Genomic DNA, 15811 nt, shown 5'->3' with positions numbered 1-15811 from the left:
TATTTTCCATTATGGTTTATCACAGGATATTGAATATAATTTCCTGTGCTATACAGTAGGATCTTGTAGGACCTTGTTATTCATCCATTCTATATATGATAGTTTGCATCTACTAATTCCAAACTCCCAATCCTTCCCTCCTCCAGCCCCCTCCCCCTTGGAAACCACAAGTCTGTTCTCTTTAAGACTTAATTCTTTGTGTCCCTAAATCATTCATGTTTTTTAAATCAAAATAATATATAACTATTGGATCATTAATTCAATTTTGTAAATTTCAAAATTATGTGTTGTGTATTTAATTGATTCAGGAAATTAATTTGTTTAGCTATCATAGGACAACATTTAAATTATTTAACCATCTCACCTTTCTTTTGCAATTTTTCTTCCTTATAAAACTGTATTCATGAAGCATTTATGAATACCAGCAAGAGTATTTCAACTACAGGACATTCGAAAGTCAATTGAAATTGTTCTTTGAAACAAACCACTCAGGAGGACAATTTTCCCTTTTTCAAGTCACACATGGCTGTGGTATTAAGAGGCTCTTAGGGTTTCTGGAATCTGGAGTTTACCACACTCTCTGGGATGGTTATCCTTTCAAAGAAACACGTAACATGTGCATTCACTGACCAATGAATAGACCTTTATAGGACCAAGTTTATGTTTCTCAGTGGACTAGTCAGTGAAAGATGCCTTGCGGGATCTTGGTAGTCTCTTGTGGAGACATCTTCGTAGTCACAGGATAATTTTGCTTTCTTTCTTTCACTTTAAAATGTAACACAGATAAGTAATAATTCTATGAGTAATCTCTTAATGATTTTTTGCACTCAGCAGCAAACAATGATCTGTATTCTTTCAACAGCTGGCTGCACTCCTGGGAAAACGCTATCTTTGTCTTGCAGCTACTGATTCTATTTGAATCTTCCAAGTTACAGCCCTTGTGTGGGAGATTAAGACCGATTGCCCATGGATGCATCCCCTTAAGACAGCAGATAAATCACTAAATAGATAAAACTGCAATCCTCTGTTAATTAGTTCTACTCTTCAGATACTGTAGACAGCAAAATATTTAGTCAGGACATTTCTATCCAATTTCTGCTTATGATAAAGTCATTCAGAGAGGTGTCTGTTTGGAGAAAAGAGACTGCCATCAGTCATTAACTTCTGTTAAGTTATATCTCAAAAATAAAAGGCTTCAGCGTACGTCTTGTCTTTAAACACAAGAAGCTTAATCTTTGCAGAACTTTGGCAATTTAGAGCATTTAGAATGTAGTTTGGTGCTTCTATAAAGGCGATCCTGTTTCTTTTCACTCTCAGCCCATGACTCATGGAATGTGAGTCTTCTGATTCATACTTTACCTCTTGTATTCTTTGATGTTGCCACTGTTTTAAAAAACCAACCTATAAAAATAAATTCATTCTCTGGTTCTGTCAGTGTAGGTGACCTTTCAGTTGTTCTAGTTGGTTCATAGATGGAAATGTTTGGAAGACACAAAACCTGCTTCCTGGAGACAGAAGGAGGTACATTCCCTACCATCGTTATGATCATGTTTTGAGTGGTAAGCTGTATCAATTTTGCTGATTTTTGATGGTTTCTTTTCTGTAAGTCGGTGTGTATGTATATGCAGAAAGCAACTCTTTAATTTTTGTAGAGAGCACTGTGGACCACTATCAGCTCAGGTAAATAAACAACTCTGTGTTGATGGGCTTGTTTAATTTATGGTGATAGTCACTGGTTTACATGTAACGACCTTCAAAACAAGCATGTATCATAAATGACAGTGGGAGATGAGTGCAAGGCATCAGTGTCATGTTTTCATGGCTGTTTGGCAAAATACAGTCTGTTGATCTGGTTAGATATGTAAGAAGTTATGAAAATAGCCGTCTGGACAGGTGGTTGTGTTCTCTCTCTCTCTCTCTTTTTTTTGGTGTGTTGCTATCTGCTTTATAGCAAAGTGAATCAGCTATACATATACATGTGTTCTCTTTTTAAGTGCAGTTTTCAAAGGTGAATCAACTGATATAGGATGTGTGTTTTAAATCTAGCTATATTTGTTCCTAAACTCTCCTTTCCACTTCAAGTGAGAGAAATGGTGTCTATGGTATGGGATGAGGAAATGGTCTCCACCAGAGACAAGTGTTAACCTCTTGGTCTCAGCCTGTTTTAACCCTTGTGTCGTTTTATCTCCTTGGACAAGTCTGGGTCTGGCTTGAGTGAGCTTACCCTTCTGCTTTTTTTTTTGTTTGTTTGTTTCACTTTGGTTTTTTTTGTCTTGTCTGGGAATGAGGAGATCTCTTCTAGCACTAAATAGGAACGTAATTATGACTTTTATGGAGTCTGGCAGATTTTAATCTGGTAACACAGATTTTATTAGAAATGATAATAAAGATGTTTTGGAAACTCACACATGGTTTTGTTGATGTAACATAGAAATGAAAAAGTGAGTTGAAATGTCCAAATATTTAATATACTATGAATCAAAACCCCCAAATAGTATACATTATAATGATTTTTTTCTATTTGTTTATTTGCTTATGTTTTAAGCTTCTCAAGCCATTTACAATTGCAATGTGTTATACAGCACACTGTAATTTATGGAGAAACATAATATATTTAATATATAAAATCATCACAATATGAACAAGGCAAAGATAGCTCCTATAAAAAGCTTACATCTAAGGAATATGAAATGTGTGTGTCTGTTCTCTTTCATCTGTTTTGGTTGTGCTGTTTTTAAAATATAGTTGTAGGAAAAGTTGCATGCTAATAGAGATATTATATAATGCTAATTCAGGTCATGAATACAATCACTTGCTTATTCATAAACATTTTCTTAGATAATAAATGGAATCAGTATTAAATAAGTGAATATGATACAACTTTTGCTAAGATAAAGATTGGAGGAAATGAGTTCTAGAAGGAGCGGAGTATGGCATCCTCTATAGGGTAGGAGCATCTCGTAGAGGAGAATGTAAGCATTGAAATATCAACTCTCCTGAGGGGATAATTAGATTAAAAAAACAAAACTACATCCAGAAAAAACAAACAAACACACAGGGTCCTGTTGTTGAGGGCTTTGCGAGTTGAAATCTTGACACTGGGTTGAAATCTCTTCTCTCCCAATTATAGGTTGTGGGCTCTTGAGTAAGTAATAGAAACTTATGGATATAAGTGAGTATTAAATAAAATACATGCCCTACCAAATGAGAGTTAAATAAATTATCATGGTCTCAGTCAATGGGAAATGCAGCAGGATGGTGCTGAGTGAAAAGACAGAACCAGCTTTTGATCTGTTCATAGTCTTTCATTCAGCCAATGTTTATTAGAAGACTTCTTCGGATCAGGCATTGTATTGTGTTAGACGCCAATTACACACTGATGATCAAACCCTTGCTTCTCCACATGTTCTCCACATTTTTGTATATTGCTGATTAACATTGTATGAATATACAGTTGAGTCTCGAACAACATGGGTGGGACTGCACGGGTGCACTTATATGTAGATATTTTTCAATAAATATATTGGAAAATTTTTTGGAGATTTGCAGCAATTTAAAAAACTCAGACATGAACAGCATAACCTAGAAATATCAGGAAAATTAAAAGAAAGTTAGGTATGTCATGAGTGCACAAAATATATGTAGATATACACATAACATACAAAATATGTGTTAATCAACTGTTTGTGTTATCAGTAAGGTTATTAGTAGTTAAGTTTTTGTGGGGTCAAAGTTATATGCAGATTCTTTGACTGCACAGGGAGTCAGTTCTCCTGGACCCCATACTGTTCAAGGGTCGTCACCTGTACTAACAACGAACTAGTCTCTAAGTAGGATGTCATTATGTAGGTGGTACGGACATTGAACAAAGATTTACAATGGGCTTTAGAAGACAGACATCTGTTATTGCCTAGCTGTCATCACCCAATTTCTTTTTTTTTTTTGGCATAAATGTATTTTATTTATTTATATTTTTATCACCCAATTTCTTATTCTTAAGTCAGGGATATTAATATTTGACACCTCCCTAGGTAACTGAGATTACCTTGTGAATATTTGTTACCATCTTTAGGAGTGCAACGCTATATAAATACTACTTTTATTCCATTACTCACTGCAACATGTCCCATGGAATTTACCAGGGCAATTATAATTCAAAGCAGTAGGATATAGGAATTTGAATCACTGGACAAATCTGCACTACAAATTTATTCTGTGTGGTGTATTTAATATAAAATTTTATTAAACTCTTTGAAAATCTGCCCCCTTAAGGGGTTAGGTTAAAGAGCCTGGATCAGAAAGCTGAAATTTTATAATAACAGCTGAAATTCTAGCTTTCCACTTTATTACACTAACATCTCACAGGGGATTCCAGAACAGTAGATGACTTTACATAATATGAATTCAATACTCATCTGCATTATGCAGGTGCATGCTTTAGATTGGACCCTAACAAACTTATGTCAAAGCCCTTATGCCCAAGACTATAGTTATTTTTGTCTAAATTTCAAATATAAAATTGATTGTTAATGAAAAATTGAATAATGATTGTTATCACTTAGAATTTTGAATATTGACTTTCAGAATAGAGAATATATATTTTTGAATGACTGATGAATGCTTAGATCATAAAGTATGGAACTCCTCAAGCAGAGTCTGGGACAGTGTCACGTAGTCAAACACCAGGAACATTTCTGCAGCAAACCAGTAAGTTAAAGTGAGATAAATAGGGACTTTAAAGTCACCTCAAATCAGTTAATTTCCAGTTCTTCTGCCAAATGAAGTTGAAACCAAATTTTCAGTTTTCAGAGCTTTTTGGATTTTGGACTTGTGAATGCAAGATTTCAGATCACTCTTCTGTTTCTTTTTCTTTTTTTTTAATTGAAGTATAGTTCATTTACAATGTTGTGTTAGTTTCAAGTGTGCAGCAAAATGATTCATACATATATTAATATATATTATAAATATATTCTTTTTCATTATAGGTTATTATAAAATATTGAGTATAGTTCCCTGTGCTATACAATAGGTCCTTGTTTTTTACTTATTTTATATATAGTAGTGTGTTTCTGTTAATCCCAAACTCCTAATTTATCAGATCTTTATTAAAGCATAAATACTTAGTAAATTAGGACAAAGTAGTAGTTTAGAAGCAGAAGCAGCCTATCCTGGCATTTAAGAACCATAGCTTGGTGGCATCAAATGCTTGGATTCAAATTCTTTGGCAAGGTATTTCTTTTCTCTGCCTCCTCGGTTTCTTCATCTTCAAAATGAGGAAGATAATAGAACCTACTTCATAGGTTGTTATGAAGTATAATATGTTAATATCAATAAAATGCTTAGAGCGGTTCTATTTAAATACTGTTTCATGATGTCATCTACTTTGTTTAAATTAGGATCAGAAAAGACAATTTTACAGTGAATTAAATGTAGTTCTTAAAAAAAAATATGTAGTTCTTTGTTGGGACTTCCCTGTTGGCTCAGTGGTTAAGAATCTACCTGCCAATGCAGGGGACATGGGTTTGAGCCCTGCTCCGGGAAGATCTCACGTGCTGCTGAGCAACTAAGCCCGGTGTGCCACAACTACTGAGCCTGCTCTCTAGAGCCTGCAAGACAAAACTACTGAGCCCGCGTGCCACAACTACTGAAGCCTGCACGCCTAGAACCTGTGCTCTGCAACGAAAAGTAGTCTCCGCTCGCCACAACTAGAGAAAGCCTGCATGCAGCAACAAAGACCCAACACAACCAAAAATAAATAAATAAATAAAATTGATTCTTAAAAAAAAATGTAGTTTTTCTGTAAACAAGAGTTGTGGCTAGTTTTAATATTCATACGTACACTCTAGTTATTAGAGATCCAGTTTGTAGGTGTTTTCTGTCCTTACACTTTGGAGATGGAGACCCGTTCATAGCAGTCTACACTAACGCCAGCTGGAGCTCAGACAGAAAAGAGGTTTAAATTATGGACCAAAATAGGATCTTAAAAATGTAGTCATCCTCCTTATTTAGGGAAAGTTAATTAATGTTCTCTCCAGGGGAATGGACCTCTCTTAGGACCAAGATAATGATACTTAAATAAAACAAAACCTCATGAGTCATGGCAGGTGGTGTTGGTGTAGCCAGGCAGCCCGAGAGCACTGTTCTCACCAAGTCCAGGTGTAGCTTACATTTTCCTCTTTGCTTGTGTAGGTATCTGAGATGGAGGTGGGGCTGAGCTCCTAGCTCTCTTAAACCATCTCCTACTCCTCTGGAGAAAATAAACCAGAGATTATTTTGGAGGATGAAGGCAAGGAATTGTGGGTTCCTTTGTCATGAACTTCCTCTCAGACATGGAGCCCTGTCTGGCACTAGAATTTAGGAGTCCAGCAGCCTGGGTTCCCAAAAATCACTCCTCAATGATCATGATTGCCTTCTCTCTTCCTTAACCTTGACCCTTCCTCTAGTTAAGGATCCCAAGTTTCATATATTTTTAGCAGTGTTGGTATCATTTCAATTAACCTCCTAAAGATATTTTTTGTGTCTTAATCCAATATTTGAACATTGTGAATTGTTTATATAGCATACATCTTTTATCTTCTTGTAACAACATTTCAGCAATGAAATGTCACTGGATATATTTTAAAAAATTATTGTAGGTTTGTGAGACACTTGGAACACAATGCTTTGCAGTGAATTTTTTTTGTAATCTGTCCTATATTATCTTAGGTAACTGAGATTTTGAGAAACCTACCAGCACTGAGAAACTTAATTCCATCAAATGATATTGCATTACTAAAAATGAACCCTTTTAATAGGTGGTTCCTTAAGAAAGATTTTGGTACCCAGCATGAGACAGGCTGTGACCTGGGACCTGGGACCCTTTGTTGCAGTGCTTGCACCTGGACAAACATCTCTCCTCAAGCAATAAAATACAAAAAAAACCTATAAGGGACTAAATATAGTTGCGTTCATGAGCAGTTGGGGCAAATTATGGACAACAAGATACAAAAAGGCCAAAAACCCAATTGCCACTTCTGAAGAGCCTGGAGCAAAAACAGGGTGTCAGGAGCAAAAGCAAGGTACTGTGCATGCCCCCTGCACACAACACCACGTAAGCGGTGGGCAAGCCACCCCTCTGGCCCAACTCCTGGACACACCCCTACCCTCACCCCATATAAGGAACCAGCTTGCCCCAACTTGGGAGCAAGGAAGGAAAACTCTTACTTGTTTTTGCTCCCCCCTGCTATAGCAGGGCCCCCAATAAAGCCTTGTCTGAATTTCTTGTCTGGCCTCTTTATCAATTTCTATTGATTAGGAAAGGCCAAGAACACTGCTCAGTAACAAGCATAGACTGTATCCAATAATACATCATTTTACAAGGCTGGATTATGTAATGATATGCCTGACACTGTCCTGAATCCCTCAACACTCCTTAATATTCCCAAGAGGAAAAATTCTCTGACCTCATTTGGTGGGAAGGTTGCTGAAGGCGGAAATATATTCCTCTCTCAAATTTGCATAAGAACAGAGATCTTTGGGAGACTGGATGCTGCACCACGGGGGGGGGGGGGGGGGGTTGTACTCAATAATCTATAAGAACTAATGAAAGTGCATTAAAAAAGGTAGAGCTTTGCATTTGCTAAAAGGAGGAAAAACATCACCCGGGGAAGACACTTTAGAAACAATCTTTCTTGTGAAAATGCATTTGTTTTGTTTCCTTGACCTCTAAAATTTCATAAACACAGCCCCAGCTGTGCCAGCAGCTTCTCGGGCCTCCTTCCGACTTTCCTCCCTCGACTGTGCTAAATCTCACCATTGACTTCACCTGGAACTCTGGAGCTTTCTATCACAGAGTGCTAATTCCTGTATGAACCCTTCTCTGTTCTGGTACTTGATACACACTAGTAATAACTTTACAACCTTCACTTTTAAAAACATTTTTGGATAACCTTTCCATTTAGGAGCCAGGAATTTGTATAAAACCACAGAGGTTATATTGCTTTTGAACTAAAGGCTGTTGGTTTGTGGAATTTCCTTCAACTGGAAACACATATGAGTCTGTGGTTTTATGTTTTCCCAGTTTTATAACATCCTGCTTGTTTGTTTTCAAAGTGAAAGAATTTACCATTAATTTCCATACTTTATAAAGGCCTAACTTTTTACTTCCTTTTTTTTTTTTTTTTTTTTCCAGTTGAAAGAGACAAGGATTTTTCTCACCAGCGAAGGCATTACAAAGAATTCCGGTTTGATCTTACTCAGATTCCTCATGGAGAAGCAGTGACAGCAGCAGAATTCAGGATATATAAGGACCGGAGCAACAGCCGATTTGAAAATGAAACAATTAAGATTAGCATATATCAGATCATCAAGGAATACACAAATAGGTATCAAATTTATATCTGACTTATTATCCTAGCAAATAAATGTTACATTGTAGTAAAATCCATTGATAACCCACGCGGTCTATCAAATCATGCTTCTTTGAGTGTAATGGCATCAAGGCAGGTATAGACACATGAAAGATACATGTAACTGATCTGAAATGTGTCTTGTACATTTCACAGCTTTTTTTTCCTACTCCTTACACCAATCTGTGTGCTAGAGGGTCTCATGCTCCCCTGTATGTGATTTTCAGGCCCTTCACCTCATTTTGTAAATGAGAAAACTTTCATTTTATTCTGCACATATGAAATTTATAATTAAGATGATTTAAATTACTTGTTGTTTTATAAATTGGAGAAGAGTGGCTTTATTTTTCCCTGGCATAGTGTAAACTCTGTGTAGTGTTATGTGGATTTTGATGGAAGACATTGTATTTGCAATAGATTCTGACAGTTAACCTGTATGTCTTCTGTCTATAAAATGCTTAATTCAAAATGGTACAAAAATAGACAGAGAATCTGAAATACTGAATGTATGATAACCTCAGCTGATAATTACTGCAAATGAGCCATCACATATAAGAATTAGAAAGGGACTTTAGTGGTGTTTTCAGACCAGTGCAGAAATTGCTTGGGTAACACCTTTTACAAATGATTAGCACTTTTGTTGGACAGCTCTTACATTTTTAAAGAAAATTCTTATTGGAATATTATATTGAGGTGAAATTTGTCTTCCATTCATTAAATCTAGATTTTCCCTTTGATGAAATGCTATGTCCTTGTTTGATGAGATAAATATTTAAAGACAGCTGTCATGAGCTCACTAAGGCCTCTTTCTCTCCTTACTGAATATTTCTAGTTCCTGGCCTTTGGATTTTTCTTGGTCTTCTAGTGAGTAGGATTTCTCAATGGGTGTTCCATAGAACACTAGCCCCTCATAATACTCAATGAAGAAAAAGAATAAAAAGCTTCTGGGGTCAAAAGCATTTGAAAAGTCTACTTGTTAGACAGTGTTTTAGGAGATTCACCATGCATGTCAGAATAGTAAAGTCTTGCAAGGTCTTTATGGTAAAGAAACTTGTCAATTCGGTTTTTCCTAGTCTTCCTCAAAATTATTTGACTATGGAATCTTTTTCTTTGGGTCTGTAATACTTAATATCCTATGAAACACTGGTTTAGCAAGACACACCTTAATAAATACTGATCTCTGTATTACTGTTATTTTAAGAGCACTAATTTCAAGGCAGAAAGATCTCTGTTCTTTTCTCAGCTCTAACATGTACTAGCTATTTGTCTGTGGGTGAATTTTTTGTTTTTTGTTTTAAATCTCAGTCCTGTGGTTCCAGTTATAAAATGAGGATACTAATTTTTTTCTCACAGGGACAGAGCCTGGCATACTACATTATTCTTTTAAATACTAAATAATGGGGGTGTCTTTTAAAATTAAATGACTAGAATTGAAAATAATGCTCCAAATACCATCTAATTATATTGCCATAGCTAACAAATATTTTATTTATAATTCTTCTTTTCTGCATCTGTTTCCACACTTGGGCTGGTGAGCTCCTTAAAGAAGGGATAGTGTCTTAAGTGATTTTTTTTTTTTTTTTTTTTTTTTAGTCTCAGCACTATGAATTTGTTTGATACAGTTCTGAAATTATCATTACCCGTGAATGGGATACTTCTTCCATGAACATATCCTAAAATACTTGAATCTTACCTTTTGACCATTCACAATATATTTTTATGAAAGTTGAATTTGTACTTGGTTATTCAACATACCAAGTATTTTTTACAGGAAATGTTTGTACAGCAAGCCCCTATTTATTAATTAATTGTTTGAAACTAAGTATAGACATTTACACTGATCACAATTAAAGGTCCTAACTTTTATTTAGGTCCATTGTTCTATCTGCTCAGGGTATATATATATATATATTTTGCGGTACGCGGGCCTCTCACTGTCGTGGCCTCTCCCGTTGCGGAGCACAGGCTCCAGAGGCGCAGGCTCAGCGGCCATGGCTCATGGGCCCAGCCGCTCCGCAGCATGTGGGATCTTCCCAGACTGGGGCACGAACCCGTGTCCCCTGCATTGGCAGGCAGACTCTCAACAACTGCGCCACCAGGGAAGCCCTGCTCAGGATATTTTTGAATGTCATCCATTGAACTAGCTACCCTTTGAGGTTTCTTTCACTCTATTTTCTAAGTATGTTAACTACAGTTACATAATTTAAAACATAATAACAATGATGAGAATAAAGGACTGATAGAAGAGTCCATTGATAAGAATATATAGATTTATTTATGAATGAACCCATGCTGATTTTTATTAATAATACATTTGAAATATTTATGAGTATTGATGCTTAATCAGATCTCATAATTTTTGGAAGTTTCATTTCTCTCTAAAAATGGAACATTTGTCTATCTTGAAACTTTGGTATTTCTCTAATTATAACTGATGTTAAACATATTATTCTCAATGTTTCTACAACTCCATCTGCCTGCTCTTTGAGTATTCTTGGGTATAATTTGGCTAAGACTTTACTTATTTTAACATGTGTACTTAATCTACTCTAAGATCCAGAATTTCACTGATACTTTTCCTAAATCTTTGAAAATGATTTCTAAAATCTAAAGTACATGTACCTCTTTGATTGGTGTTGTCTCACTCTACAATTCCAGACTCTAGGGTGGAAGAGATTGGATAGGATTCTACTCAATTTAATGAAAATTATTTTGAAATTTTTAATTCAGTAAATTCAATTCAATATTGATTCAATTCTACCAAGTTCACATTTTTTGAACATTTACTATTAAGTATTGTTGCTGAATTATGATTTTCTCCTGTAGGGTTATGCTATACCTATTGTCTTCTGTGTATTTGTTAATGGGTATGGAATTTTTCCCCCCAATTATTTGCTTCAATATCTGAAACATACAAATGTACACATGCATACTGTACATTTCAATTTTATGTATCATTGACCAGGTGGGAGAATCTCTCACAAAATGCCTTCCTTATCTTTGAAAAAGGCAGTCATCCACTGCCAGTGGTTCATTAATTCACAGTGTAAGAAAATGCAACCCTGTGCTATTGTCTGTAAATTGTCTGTAAATCTAGGATCCCCTTTTAACACTCCACTTTCTCTGCCAAAGAAAGACATTTAAGGGACGTAAGATATAGAAACAGCACATACGCCTCTTAGTGTATTTCAGGTTTCTGTGTAGAATTTCAAAGCCTTTGTAGAAAATGGTAGCATATAGTAATAAGAGCAGGGTCTTCGGAATTCCCACATGGGGAAATTGATGTACATCTTGGAGTCTCAGTTTAAAAATCTATAGACAAAAATTAAAGCAAAAATAAGTATTTCAGAACAATAAAAATATTTCAAATGATGTGGGAAAGACTGGTGCTTAACACAATGCAAAGACGAGAGCTGATACTTAATAAATATATCAGTTAACAGCTTAATAAGCGCAACTATTTTACTAGGATTTAGAGGGTTGTATACAAAGGGTAACCAAAAGTAGGTGGTTACTATAATAACAGTAGCTACCATTTGCTACTCTTTATGTTAAGATAAAGTAAGCAAAATGATGCTAGGTGACTTTCCTTAATAAAAAATTAGCTGATCTTTGATTCATATGAAAGGAATTGGTACATTCTTAAGTCTAGTAATGAAATGAACACCACCCAACTTATGAGCAGTTGGAGCTATCTGTGAACTTGTTCCTGAAAACCCAAGTTTTAGATAAATAGTTAAATTCTCCTTTAAAATACAGTTCAAGGGGCCTCAGACATGAATCCGGGGTGCAGACTTCTGTCAAGCCCAAGTGGAGTCCTTGACACTCTGGGTGCTGCAGGCAATGCAGATGGCCTGGCTCTGACTCTGAGGAGACCAGGCCACCCTGTGCTCCTCAGGCCACTGCCCAGCCCTTCTGGCAACTTTGGACCCCATTGCTGTGCATCAGCCAGGTGGTTCCAGGGACTTGGATGTCCATGTCTTTTAGGGACCATTACTTCGCCAGCCACATGATTGCAGGATCTTGGTTCCCAGGCCAGAGGTCTGGCCTGAGCTCCTGTGGTGGGGGCTCTGAGTCCAAACCGCTGGACTAACAGAGAACCTCAGACCACAGGGAATATCAATCAGAGTGAGGCCACCCAGAGGTCCTCATCTCAGCAACAAGACCGAGCTCTATCCAACTGCCTGCAAACTCCAGTGCTGGATGTCTCAGGCTAAACAACCAGTAAGACAAGAATACAGTACCACCCATAAAAAACCAAAGTAAAAAAGATCGACAAAAAATATGTTACAGATGATGGAGCAAGGTAAAAACCTACAAGACCAAATTTATTGAAGACGAAATAGGTAACCTACCTGAAAAAGAATTCAGAGTAATGAGAGTAAAGATACTCTAAAATCTCGGAAACAGAATGGAGAAAACACAAGAAACAGTTAACAAGGATCTAGAAGAACTAAAGATCAAACAAACTGTGATGAACAACATAATTACTGAAATTAAAAATACTCTAGAAAGAATCAATATAGAATAACTGAGGCAGAATAACGGATAAGTGAGCTGGAAGATGAAATGGTGGAAATAACTGCCAGGGAGCAGAGTAAAGAAAAAAGAATGAAAAAAATTGAGGACAGACCCACAGACCTCTGGGACAATATTAAACACACCAATATTCGAATTATAGGGGGCCTAGAAGAAGAAGAGAAAAAGAAAGGGTCTGAGAAAATATTTAAAGAGACTATAGTTGAAAACTTCCCTAACATGGGAAAAGAAATAGTCAATCAAGTCCAGGAAGCACAGAGAGTACCATACAGGATAAATCCAAGGAGAAACACATCAAGACACATACTAACCAAGCTATCAAAACTTAAACCAAAAGAAAAAATATTAAAAGCAGCAAGGGAAAAACAACAAATAACATACAAGGGAATCCCCATAAGGTTAACAGTTGATCTTTCAACAGAAATTCTGCAAGCCAGAAAGGAGTGGTAGGACATATTTAAAGTGATGAAAGGGAAAAAACTACAACCAAGATTATTCTACCCAGCAAGGATCTCATTCAGATAAGACTGAGAAATTAAAACCTTTACAGATAAGCAAAAATTAAAATAATTCAGCACCACCAAATCAGCTTTACAACAAATGCCAAAGGAACTTCTCTATGCAGGAAACACAAGAGAAGGAAAAGACCTACAAAAACAAACCCAAAACAATTAAGAAAATGGTAATAGGAACATACATATCGATAATTACCTTAAATGTAAATGGACTAAATGCTCCAACCAAAAGACATAGACTGGCTGAATGGATACAAAAACAAGACCCGTACATATGCTGTCTACAAGAGATCCACTTCAGACTTAGGTACACATACAGACTGAAAGTGAGGAGATGGAAAAAGATATTCCATGCAATGGAAATCAAAAAAAGCTGGAGTAGTGATTCTCATATCAGACAAAATAGACTTTAAAATAAAGACTATTACAAGAGACAAAGAAGTACACTACATAATGATCAAGGGATCAATCCAAGAAGAAGATATAACATTTGGAAATATTTATGCACCCAACATAGGAGCACCTCATTACATAAGGCAAATACTAACCACCACAAAAGGGGAGATCGACAGTAACAAAATAATAATAGGGGACTATAACATCCCACTTTCATCAATGGACACATCATCCAAAATGAAAATAAATAAGGAAACACAAGCTTTAAATGATAAATTAAACAAGATGGACTTAATTGATATTTATAGGACATTCCATCCAAAAACAACAGAATACACTTTCTTCTCAAGTGCTCATGGAACTTTCACCAGGATAGGTCATATCTTGGTTCACAAACCAAGCCTTGGTAAATTTAAGAAAATTGAAATTGTATCAAGTATCTTTTCTGACAACAATACTATGCAACTAGATATCAATTACAGGAAAAAAACTGTAAAAAATACAAACACATGGAGGCTAAAAAATATGCTACTGAATAACCAAGAGATCACTGAAGAAATCAAAGCGGAAATCAAAAAATGCCTAGAAACAAATGACAATGAAAACACGACAACCCAAAACCTATGGCATGCATCAAAAGCAGTTCTAAGAGGGAAGTTTATAACAATACAATCCTACCTCAAGAAACAAGAAAAATCTCAAATAAACAACCTAACCTTACACCTAAAGCAATTAGAGAAAGAAGAACAACAAAAAAAAAAAAAACCCAAAGTTAGCAGAGGGAAAGAAATCATAAAGATCACATCAGAAATAAATGAAAAAGAAATGAAGGAATCAATAGCAAAGATCAATAAAAGTAAAAGCTGGTTCTTTGAGAACATAAACAAAATTGATAAACTATTAGCCAGACTCATCAGGAAAAAAAGGGAGAAGACTCAAATCAACAGAATTAGAAATGAAAAAGCAGAAGTAATGACTAACACTGCAGAAATACAAAAGATCATGAGAGATTACTACAAGCAACTCTATGCCAATAAAATGGACAACCTGGAAGAAATGGACACATTCTTAGAACAGTACAACCTTCCAAGGGTGAACCAGGAAGAAAAAGAAAATATGAACAGACCAATCACAAGCACTGAAATTGAAACTCTGATTAAAAATCTTCTAACAAACAAAAGCCCAGGACCAGGTGGCTTCACAGGCGAACTTAATCAAACATTAAGAGAAGAGTTAATGCCTATCCTTCTCAAACTCTTCCAAAACATAGCAGAGGAAGGAACACTCCCCAATTCATTCTATGGGCCACCATCACCCTGATATCAAAACCAGACAAAGATATCACACAAAAAAGAAAACTATAGGCTAATATCTCTGATGAACATAGAAGCAAAAATCCTCAACAAAATACTAGCAAACAGAATTCAACAGCACATTAAAAGGATCATACACCAGGATCAAGTGGTATCTACCCCAGGAATGCGAGGATTCTTCAATATATGCAAATCCATCAATGTGATACAACATATTAACAAATTGAAGGATAAAAACCATATGATAATCTCAACAGATGCAAAAAAGGATTTCTACAAAATCCAACACCTGTTTATGATAAAAACTCTGCAGAAAGTGCACATAGAGGGAACCTACCTCAACATAATAAAAGCCATATATGACAAACCCAGAGCCAACATTGTTCTCAATGGTGAAAAACTGAAACCATTTCCTCTAAGATCAGGAAAACAAAACAGCTGCCCACTCTCACCACTATTATTCAACATATTTTGGAAGTTTTAGCCACAGCAATCAGAGAGGAAAAAGAAATTAAAAGATACAAATTGGAAAAGAAGAAGTAAAACTTTCACTGTTTGCTAATGACATAATATTATAAATAGAGAATCCTAAAAATGCTACCAGAAAACTACTGGAGCTAATCAATGAATTTGGTAATGTAGCAGGATATAAAATTAATGC

The 15811-nt window shown here is 35.9% G+C and overlaps 1 protein-coding gene across 1 annotated transcript in view; it reads left to right on the top strand.

Annotated features, from left to right (window-relative positions):
* The window catches only part of BMP5 (bone morphogenetic protein 5), a 117282-nt gene that overhangs the window by 47705 nt on the left and 53766 nt on the right, over positions 1-15811 (top strand). The window contains exon 2 of the mRNA XM_060021356.1: positions 8171-8363. Within this exon, the coding sequence (XP_059877339.1) occupies positions 8171-8363 (193 nt within the window). The remainder of the gene's footprint in view (positions 1-8170; positions 8364-15811) is intronic.

The sequence above is a fragment of the Delphinus delphis genome, chromosome 10 (assembly GCF_949987515.2).
Source record: "Delphinus delphis chromosome 10, mDelDel1.2, whole genome shotgun sequence".
NCBI lineage: Eukaryota > Metazoa > Chordata > Mammalia > Artiodactyla > Delphinidae > Delphinus > Delphinus delphis.
This window is presented reverse-complemented; position numbering and strand designations above follow the sequence as displayed.